At 35.2% G+C, this 11,107-nt stretch overlaps 1 protein-coding gene across 1 annotated transcript in view; it reads left to right on the top strand.

The window, feature by feature from the left end:
- Window positions 1-11,081, top strand: part of LOC127957066 (multiple PDZ domain protein) — a 32,483-nt gene extending 21,402 nt beyond the window's left edge. Inside the window, exons 24-43 of the mRNA XM_052555465.1 lie at window positions 1-84; window positions 208-273; window positions 360-419; window positions 1,261-1,435; window positions 2,925-3,133; window positions 3,310-3,401; window positions 3,780-3,825; window positions 4,066-4,131; window positions 4,210-4,491; window positions 5,536-5,619; window positions 5,851-6,074; window positions 6,162-6,309; window positions 6,483-6,554; window positions 7,486-7,534; window positions 7,618-7,661; window positions 7,747-7,845; window positions 8,922-9,026; window positions 9,107-9,201; window positions 10,442-10,565; window positions 10,691-11,081. The exon at window positions 1-84 is cut by the window's left edge and continues 15 nt beyond it. Coding sequence (XP_052411425.1) covers window positions 1-84; window positions 208-273; window positions 360-419; window positions 1,261-1,435; window positions 2,925-3,133; window positions 3,310-3,401; window positions 3,780-3,825; window positions 4,066-4,131; window positions 4,210-4,491; window positions 5,536-5,619; window positions 5,851-6,074; window positions 6,162-6,309; window positions 6,483-6,554; window positions 7,486-7,534; window positions 7,618-7,661; window positions 7,747-7,845; window positions 8,922-9,026; window positions 9,107-9,201; window positions 10,442-10,565; window positions 10,691-10,855 — 2,289 coding nt within the window. The 3' untranslated portion in view covers window positions 10,856-11,081. The remainder of the gene's footprint in view (window positions 85-207; window positions 274-359; window positions 420-1,260; window positions 1,436-2,924; window positions 3,134-3,309; window positions 3,402-3,779; window positions 3,826-4,065; window positions 4,132-4,209; window positions 4,492-5,535; window positions 5,620-5,850; window positions 6,075-6,161; window positions 6,310-6,482; window positions 6,555-7,485; window positions 7,535-7,617; window positions 7,662-7,746; window positions 7,846-8,921; window positions 9,027-9,106; window positions 9,202-10,441; window positions 10,566-10,690) is intronic.
- Window positions 11,082-11,107: the final 26 nt, after the last annotated feature.

Here is an 11,107-nt window from a genome sequence, read left to right as displayed (position 1 = left end):
GTGAGTGATTTTACTCATGAAGAAGCCGTTGAGGCGATCCGTAGAGCAGGAGACAGACTCCAACTACTAGTGCAGAGTCCTCAAGTAATCACACACACACACACACACACACAGCCACTTCACAAATACACAAACTCAGTGCTAGAATATACACTAGACAAGACAACGCATGAGTACATAAAACATTTATTTTCTTTCAATGCCCAGCTTTCAGCTCCTGACAACTTCCCTGAAGATCACGATGCATCGAAATCTAATTCTCAAACTCATCAGGTGTGTTCTTGCTTATGATATTGTGTTTATCATAAGTGTCTTTGATGTGATGTGTATGCTAACATTAAAGTTGATCTCATCTTTAGGAGCCCGAAATCCCTAGTAATCATTCCCCAACCTACCCCTTCAGTCCCATACCCTTTAAGGTAATGTCATGTGTGTTTGCATAGTAATAATAATCCAGAATTACATTTTCTCAAACGATTCTCAAACACTAGCCTACTTTAGGATACTCTTAAAAAGAGTACTTATTAAGGATAATATTATGCTTTGAAATAATGTTCTGAATGCAATGACAATTATTTGTATGTTAAATGCAATTAAATGTAGTTTAGATTTATATTAACTGTAGTAGAGTGCTTTTTGATCCACTTCAGTACATCTTTTTTAAATTTGATAATTTCTTGTGCACTATAATATGCGTTAATGTAATTTCTAAGGAAACTTGATACTGGTTGCAAATTATTATATTCAAAATATATTAACTTTAAATGTAGAATTAAATATTAAACACACACACATATTTATATACAGTATATGCACAGAGAAAGATTTTTAAACACTAATCATAAAATATTATTAAAACGATATACGTAAAAGACATTACAAAGTGCATTTTTTAAAAAGCGCATTTAAGAAAGATGTGAAAATAACACTTAAGTGGCTTTTTATTTAATTAAGATTATATTATCTGCAAGTAAAACATTTTAAATACTTATAAAATTCAATACAGTTATGCACACTTCTGTTTCAAGAGTGTAAATAGCAGAAAAAATATTTTTTTCATCCATGAGGTGACAAAAAGTGAATAATATTTAATTTTAATTCCCATGTTTCTTTACACAAATTACGTTACTCTGTTAGTATTTGATAAAAAGAGAAATGTATTTTTGGATTGTCAGATTTTAGCTGTGTTGTACCAAACTTTTGAGCGCTGAAAATGAGAACTGATTGAATATTATAATGATTTTTCTGGTGCTGTTGCAGCGAACAGAAGCCTGTATGTTGGGGAAGCCTCCACATGTAGCTCCATCACTCCTGAAACTGACATCTAAACACATGGAGACAGAAACTGATGCAGTGCAGCGGCTTCCAGAGAAACCACCGCTGCCAGAAGAGGATTCACAGCATCACAGCGAGCCGGAGCAGGCCTCTTACTGGAGTATGTGTGTGTGTGTGTGTGTGTGTGTGTGTGTGTGTGTGTAGCACCTACATGACGGGGACCGAATGTCTCCTAAAAACAAGAATCACTTTCAGTGTGAGGAACGGTTAATCATTCCTGTGAGGAAAACTGCTTAGAAAACATATCAAATTCAGCGTTTTAAAAATGCATCAATCTGCATCAGAATGCTACAATCTCAGAAAGAAGATACAAAAGGTGTCACTTTTTAAAAAGTACACCTTTGTACCCCAAGGTACCCTAAAAGTACATATTAGTATCTAAAGTGAACATATTACTACCTAAAAGGGAACTTTTGTAAAGGTACCACCCAAGTAATAGCTTTTATACTTTTTTTATCGGAGAGTGCTGAAATAATAGACTTGCATGAATATTCAGAATATATTTACAGAGGACTGTAAAAAGCAATGCAAGGGTGAAAATTTTATTTTGTTAATATATCAAATTAGATATATTTACACTCTCAAAAGAAATGCATAGGTGGAAAAATAATTTAATCTTTGAAACACTTTTTTTTTTCTAAGTCAACAAATAATGTATAAATGTTTTCACAAACAATCACTGGCCGTAGGTAGGCAGTAACTGAGCATGGCATTAAAAAAAGCAGTGTTTCCTAAATTAAAAACAAGAGCTGTATGTTTTCTAATGTAGAGAACTGTCTTTAGTGTTTTGCAAAAAGTTTGTTTTTCAATTGCAAACTGAAGTACAACTTTTAGTGTGTAAGTGATTTTTTTTTTAACTGTAGCTTAGGCCATCAAAAATATTATTAGCTCTTAATATATGGAATTACATTTGTTTCAATAATAATGAACGAATCTTTATAAAACTGAACGTGACTTTTTTCAGAAACTATCAAAAATATGCCATTACAAAAGAAGAAAAACACTGTGAAAATGAAAAAAATGAACTCAGTCGCACAAATTTAACATGCTCTTCAAATATGCTTAATTGTTTGTTTATGTTTTTAAAAGATTCGTTTTCGCTAATCGTGGATTCTAAATTCATGGCCACAGATTTCACTTACGTTTCGCAGTTTTCCGTTTGGTGTTTTGATACAAACCTCTCGTGGGGGCGGGGTTAACAGTGATCTACTCTGATTGGATAGTGAGCTTTTGATGGACAGGTGCTCTCTGACCGGGAAGTACAGACGTCACTCAGTGGCGCCATTTTTCAAAACGCTTATAAATCATACAGAATGAGTTTTTTTGAGAAAGTAAAAATGCACAAAGTTTCCTGTGAGGGTTAGGGTTAGGTGTAGGGTTGGTGAAGGGCCATAGAATATACAGTTTCTACATTATAAAAACCATTACACCTATGGGATGAACACACTTTATACAAAAACAAATGTGTGTGTGTGTGTGTGTGTTCACATTTATCTTAAGTGGACTTAAATAAATAGTTAAATGTGTGTGTGTGTGTGTGTGTGTGTGTGTGTGTGTGTGTGTGTGTGTGTGTGTGTGTGTGTGAGCAGGCCGCATGCAGCAGAGGTATGGCCGTCTTCCTGGAGAGCTGCACATGTTTGATCTGGACTGTGGCTCTCACGGCTCTGGACTGGGATTGTGTTTGTCGGGAAACAGAGATGGAGCTCGTGGTCGGATGAGTGTGTACGTGTCAGAGATCAAACCAGACGGGGCTGTGGCCGCAGACGGTCGGGTCAGAGTGGGAGATGAACTACTGGAGGTGAGGACGACCGCCTGGACCCAGTTCATTTGGCCAGTCAAAAATATGTAGATGTATGTAGATTTTGCGATTGCCCTCAGTCTCCCCCATAACTAAAAGAGCAAAACACAGAGAAATATGAGTCTTATCAAAGGTCAAGGGTTATTCTTCAGCGTGTTTATGTGTGCATTGTGCAGATAAATGGTCAAGTGCTGTATGGACGCAGTCACCAGAATGCAACAGCAATCATCAACAATGCTCCAGTTAAAGTCAGGATTCTGCTCACAAGGTGAGACATGTGCACATGAATGTAGATTAATACAACTTGTCTTCTACGTGCATTTTAATATGCTCTTTATATACATAGCTTATTACTATGGAGTGCAAACATCTGAGACAGCAAAGCATATTTGTTTTTAATTTCAAACAGAAATAAAGAAAGACTTTGGATTTTGAAATATTTAAAACAAAGAAAGATATTCAGCATTACTTTTAGGACTATGCCAGCTTGAATGCACGGTGTCATTGAAGAATATCAATTCAATGTAAAAAAAAAAATCTGAGCATTTTCACTAAAAGTCTCAAGGTCTTTATTTATCTATATATAGTGTTTGTGTAGTGTGGATGTGTCACATATTTTGATGCACACATGTAATTTTCTCATCAGGAATAAAGCTGCACAGAAACAGATGACTACAGGACCAGCATATGAGGCAATGGAGACACACACACACTTAAATAAAACAGTAAAAAAGACAATAAATATAGAGCTATGCTTGGTTAACAAATTAAAATAATTGTCAAAAAAAACTAAGTTTGCCTCATGTTTCTAAAGTTCTTGTTTTATTATTATTTATTATTTTGCATATGCATTTATCTTAATTTACCACATGTGTGCATTACTGGACGTCTTCAGACTCATGCGTCATCTAATAACACTTTTATCTGTTTAGATGCACAACTGTCCTGTTATATCTCCAGTCTTGCTCAGAGAAGGTCAACATTCAGTATTATTGCAGGTAAAACACTCAAAAACATGACAAAACAATATCTGCATGCTTCAGTGTCTCTGTTCTCATGTTTCCGTTTGTCGATAGCATGGAGGGATCAGCAGAGAGGATAAACTCAACATCGGTCTTCCTGCCACATCCAATCACAAGCCCTCCTGTCATCCTGCCAGTCACATGACTCCCAGCCACTGTACGCCTTCGTCAGCTGATCCCGCAGCCAATCAGAGCTCTTCTTACTTGGCTCAGTGTTCTGTGACCTCTGACCCCCTAACGAGTCCAATCATAGCTGGCTGTATGAACATCATTGATATCTGCAAGGGCACCGCGGGGCTCGGCCTCAGCATAGTAGGAGGCTGCAACACAGTGCTGGTGAGAAATTGTAAAGGAAACCAAGTATTTAACACTTAATGATGTCGCAAGGGCAACTTGAATACAAACCTGAATGTCAAATACTACAACAGTGTTATAAAAAATGAAAATATCACATCATCATTCAACCTCATGTCATTCCAAATTTCATGAATGGAACACAAGGAGAAGTTTAGCAGAATGTTCACGCTGTTCTTTCTTTTAAAATGCAGGTGAATCGTGGTAAAATTTAATAAATGAATGCATTGGTAGGATATTTTATTTAAAGCAACTTACATTGCATTAAAGAAATCAATTTTGTCAATTCATGCATTGTCTGGGAATTGAACCTCATGTGATATTTTTGAGTGGAGAACAGATAACAATTTTATCTAAAATAAAAAAAAATGTAATTAAATTTTTGTTGCAGGAAGTAATTAAATTCATCTCTTAAACCAAAAAAAACAACAAAAAAAACAAACTAATTTGCAGTGGAAGGAAATGAGGTATATTAACAGAAGGGTTTTTTGTATATATATTTATATATATATATATATATATATATATATTTTTTTTTTTTTTTTTAATTTGTTTAATTTTTTAATAATTTAATTTTTTAATATATTTTTTTTTTACTTTGAATTATTTACTACAGAAATTCTTATTATTTGATCTGTAAAGTCGTCGAAAGCCTCCTGTTTTTCCTCTTTTTGAAATGTTTTGAGTCTAAATGACTTTTTCATCTGGTATTTGACCAGAGAGAGAGAGAGAGAGAGAGAACACGCTTGATAAAGCTAATAAAATATTCCTTTAAATTAAAAATATATTTTGAAGTAACATGTTGCAATCACCAGAAATCAAAATGGGACTTCAAATAATATTTTTTTTCTTTTCCTTGGGAATTTTTCTTGATTTTCTGAGGAAATAAACAATTTTAGATTTTCAAACAGTTCAAAGTTAAGTTATTAAAGATTCTGCTCTATTTTTAGCTTCATGCCAGCTCGAGTCATGCAACTTTTCACTTAAATGCTGCTAATATAATTTCTTTCCCTCTTTCTTTGTCAGGGTGTAATAGTGATTCATGAAGTGAATAAAGATGGTGCGGCATACAGAGACGGCCGGCTGTGTTCTGGAGATCATATTCTAGAGGTACAGAAGTGTAGCATTCACCAGTGAAGTTGTATAGTTTAGTTTATTGATTGATCTCTTCGCTAAGATCTTCCATTGACCCAAGGTAGATGCACAATCAAATGCACAGAGAAATAAACTGACATCAACAGGGTACAGTGCACATATGCACAGATTAAACTCATCTTGGGAAATATTTAATCTACTTTTTCACTGAATAGCTCTTAATGTAATCATTGTTATCTCCTCCAGGTGAACGGCATTGATCTGAGGATGGCCACTCATGAGGAGGCCTTGAGCGTCCTGCGCTTGAGTCCGCAGCGAGTGCGCTTGTGCATCTACAGAGACCTTGGGATAGAAAACCACTGCACACACGTCCTCCAGAACCGCACACCCGGGGACATGTGGGACCTCTTCGGTGTGGAACTAAACCTCAAAACAGGACAGGAACTGGGGCTTTGCATTGTGGGTAAAAGGTGGGTTGTTCTCAAGGAATATAATTACATTACAGAAATGCATGGATAATGCATAGATTCATCTGAATTCATCTGCATGTCTTTCAGAAATGACACTGGAATCTTTGTGTCTGAGATAAAAAGGGGAGGGGCTGCAGATTTGGATGGAAGACTGTTACTAGGTGACCAGATTCTGTCTGTGAATGGAGAGGACGTGCGAGCTGCATCACAGGACTATGCAAGCGCACTTCTGCAGGTGCACGAAATACACTTCACTCAGGAATACAGTGATTAATGCATTTCATTCATAGTCATAATAGGGCTATGTGCACCTCACCTCGTTTGTGTGTGTGTGTGTGTGTGTGTGTGTGTGTGTGTGTGTGTGTGTGTGTGTGTGTGTGTGTGTGTGTGTGTGTGTGTGTGTTGTAGAGCTGCAGTGGGTCTGTGCTGTTGGAGGTGGCTCGTTTTAAAGCTTCATCACACTACTCATATGGAGATCAGGTAAATGCTGAATCATTCCTATTATGCAATACCCTTTAAATGCTGTGATAGAAAACAATAAATATGCATGTGTTATAATTCAATAAAAATAAACAAATATTTTATTTTTTATAAAGGATTCACAATATGCTCTGGTTACGCTCAGACCATTATTAATGTATGAAAATGAACAGAATTATTCCCAAAAGAATAGCTGTTGCTCAGTGACCAGGATGTTGACTTAAATACCATTTTGATATATTTAACCTTTATTATTATTATTATTATTATTATCAGATTTTTGTGGAAAGGTGGACTTATTTGTCATGAGAACAACTAACACTAACTAACACAAAAATCAGAACAGAAAGATAATTTGATAGATAAAGAGGATTAAGAAAAAATAAACCAATGAAAACAGAATGATTGGAAATTAAAACAACATTCTCAAAAAAAAAAAAAAGGAAAAACTTTAAATTAAAATAAATTGACAGTTTGTATTGTTACTACTTTATGAAGTTAGATTGCATAACACATGGGAAGTTACATAATTGTGAATCAAATTTGTTTAACTAAATCTATTTCCATCTAGAAATATTTTATATTTTATACAGTGTATTAGTCACGCTACTGTTCAAATGTATGGGGCACGAATTTTTCTTTTAAGGAACGTAATGTTATTATTTGTTATGTATGCATTAAATTGATCAAAATTGACAGTGAAGACATTTAAAATGTTATATAAGATTTCTTTCAAATAAATGCTGTTCTTTTGACCTTTCTGTTTATAGAAAACATGTATCACAGTTTCCACAAAAATAAAAGCAGCACGACTGTTTTCAACACTGATAATAATCAGAAGTGTCTCTTGAGCAGTTTCTAAATCATCATATTAGAATGATTTCTGAAGATCCGTCTCAGATCTAACAGTGTTCTGTCTGTGTTGTGGCAGGTGGACGAGCTGGACGTCCCTCTTCTCGCCTCGTTCAGCACATATGATTGTAAGAGTGTCTGTCACATCACACAATTATTCACTTTTCAGTTCTATTCGTCAGTGAGTCAATGTTTTCATCTTTTTGCACAGCTGTGGATGAGAACGTGGACATCAGAACGGTCACCGTTCAGAAGGTGGGTTTGGTTTTGCATGCACTCTCAAAGCACGTTTCTGCAGTAAGTCAGTAGTAACCGTACGCTTGGTGTGATTCTGTCCCAGTGTGAGTGTGAGTCTGTGGAGCTGAGATTGAGAGATGGAATAGTTTATATCTCTAACCTGGACCCGACCACATCTGCGGCGCGCGCTGGACTTCTGCAGGTACAGACAGAGAATGAGGATATAACACAGGTCCTGAAAGACTTTTCCACTTTTCATTGTGTTTGGAAAATGTTGATGCTGGAGCCTGTCCTGTTAAAGGCAAAACATTTAATTAATAAATAACTACATTATCATTTTAAGCCTCTTTAAAACTATATGTACACTAACATTCAGAATGTTGTGATCAGTAAGATTTTTTTTTTTTTTAAAGAAATGCATACTTTTAACCTAAATGGATACAAAAGTAACAATAATTTATAATGCTAATATATATATATGTAATCTGTTTTAAAATAAATGTTGTTTTTTAGAATTTCCTATGCGTCAAAGAATCCTGAAAAGGTTACATTTTAAAATATATTACAATAGAAGACAACTGTTTTAAATTGTAAAATGACACAATATTACATTTTATACTGTATTTTTGCTGTAAATTCTTTTTATTGATGCCAAAACTTTGAACAGTAGTATTTATGTGTGTGTGTGTGTGTATACATACATTTTCCATTTATTTAGCCTTGATGGAAAAATCAGTCCTTAAAAGCAATACAGTAGATTAAGGCCACACACTGTTTTATAGTTATTTATAGAACTATATTACCAATAAATGAAAACATGTGTATTTGTGTTTTTTGTATAATGATTTCTTTATAAAAATATTTATGATATTTGTGTAAAAATTTAAAAATCTTTTTTTTTTTTCAAATCCAAATTTTCCCCAAAATGCATGTATGTATTTTTTGCACAATGATTTGGGTAACAGAGTTGAATGCTTGAGGTTGATGAATTCTATGAACACTTATGAACATTTGTGTTAAATTTAGAAAGAAAAATTTTTATTGAATGATTTTACATTTCGTATTTTAACAAAATGTGAGAGGCCAAAATAACAATTTTCATGAATGGATACAGTGATTTAATATGTTTAAACCCTGTCATTCCAGATTCATTTTAGATACTAGTTTATCTAACATATCTAAAAGTACTGCAAAAAAGCAAACGTCACAGGACACCAAACACAACATTCATGAGAACCGCTTCCCTCAAAGATAATCACCTCTGAACTGAATTTTCAGCTGGGTGCCAGGGTCATCAGCATTAACGGGACATCGACAGAACGTCTCTCTGATACTGAGGCTAGTGCTCTCCTGAGAAACAGCAGCGGAGCCGTCACACTGCAGGTGTGTGTCTTCATCATCAAGTGTTCACTCATTGCACACACTCTTTCCATGAATGTCACACTCGGTGTGTTTGATTAAAGGTGATGCCGAGTGGCTGCGCAGATGGAGCTAGTAAAGATCAAGCATCTGTAATTCACTCCTCACCTGGAGTCAACACTACACACAACCACCACAGGTACTCAAAATGAAAATATATCATCTCATTATAATGCATAAAAACGGTCAAACTGTGCCGAAGTAGATTCCTATGTAAAAAAAAAAAGGTAATATTATTTTTGTATTATAATTTTCAACATCAGAAATGTTTCTTGAGCAGCGAATCAAGATCATGTGACACTGAAGATTGGAGGAATGATGCTGAAAATACAGCTGTGCAATGCATCACTGGAATAAAAGTTAGAAGTGCAAGCAAAATCCCAAATGACCTTTATTCACCAATGATTATGTGTATAGAACTCCAATTTTACTTGCATTCATTTTCATTTAACAAATCTATTAAATGCACTAAAATGAATGAAGCTCTGGAGAAAATACAGGTCCTGATTTATGCTTTCATTTAAGATTTATAACTGGTTTCATCCCAACACTATGGAGCACCATATTTCCACCACTGAATATATATTTTTTTAAATAAAAGAAAGTGTCCAAAGTCCAAATTGCGTCATATAAACAATACACAATTCTGACTTTTTGTTGTAACACTTTATTTTAAGATCCAATTCTCACTATTAACTAGTTGTTTATTAGCGTGCCTATTATCAACATATTGGCTGTTTATTAGTACTTATTAATCACATATTCTGCTTGACCATAACAACTTACTAATAAGCAGCTAATTAGCCGTTTATTGAGGGAAAACTGTTAATATTGAACGTGTTTCCTATTCTAAAGTGTTGCCAAACTCACAATTGTGAGTTATAAAGTCCAATTCTAAAGAATACTATTTTAAAAGTTTATATCTCAGTTACAACTCGCAAAAGATATAAAGTCAGAACTGAGTTTGACTATATAACACACAATTGCAACTTTATATCACACAGTTCTTACTTTATAAATTCTGTAAAAAAAGTAAGAATTCCGAAAAGAAAACTTGCAAATGCGAAAATGAAATAATAATAATTACCTTTTTTTATTCAATCTTCTATACAACACTGCATTTAATAACTCCATGAAATGTATTAAAATTGCACATATTTACATAAACGTCTGCTTGTGGATATTTGTGGAGCTCTGATAAAGGACTTCCCCTCCAGGCCACGCAGACATTCAGACTCCCGGTTTAATGTTAGTGCTATGTTTGTTTGTCATTATTCTAACTGTATTATGAGATTAATTGTTGCCCTGTTTGCCAATAAAGGGTGTCTCTAGAGGGAAAAAAGGGGTTAAATTCCATGTGTCTTTTGCGTGTGTTTAAGTTCTCCCCAGCTCCAGACGATCACTCTTGAGCGCGGCGCTGCTGGACTTGGCTTCAGTATTGTGGGAGGATTTGGCAGTTCTCATGGTGACTTGCCAATCTACGTCAAGAACATATTTCCCAAGGTACACAAGAAAGACACTGAAGCTAAAAACTGAGAGTTGAGTGCAGAGATCAAAACAAACACACGTTCAGTTTGCACGAGTCGTAGCATGTAAGAAATCATCACGGTTTGTGTGTGTTTCCACAGGGAGCCGCGGTGGAGGACAGGCGTCTGCGTCGCGGTGATCAGCTGCTGAAAGTAAATGGAAAGAGTCTGGAGGGTGTCACTCATTCAGAAGCCGTCGAGCTCCTTAGAAAAACCAGCGGGACTGTTACTCTACAAGTACTCTCAAAAACACTACCAACATGCTGAAATTTCACCATCCGTCCTGTCCAGAGGATTGCATAGACCTCAAGAAGCAGATCATCAGACACAGACGAAGATCTACAAGCAGGAATTATCAAAAAAAACTCCCAAAACTGAATAAGTGAAAGAAATGTGTAAAAGTGGGAGATGCCAATAGAGACTAGTGCTAAACCAGTGGTTCTCAACCAAACGGACAGAAGTTATTAAAATGATGATTATTAATATTAATGCATTTAACGTGAAAACACTTTCCTTATT

The sequence above is a fragment of the Carassius gibelio genome, chromosome A1 (assembly GCF_023724105.1).
Source record: "Carassius gibelio isolate Cgi1373 ecotype wild population from Czech Republic chromosome A1, carGib1.2-hapl.c, whole genome shotgun sequence".
NCBI lineage: Eukaryota > Metazoa > Chordata > Actinopteri > Cypriniformes > Cyprinidae > Carassius > Carassius gibelio.
Note: the sequence above shows the minus strand (reverse complement) of the source record. Positions and strands in the feature narration are given on the sequence as shown.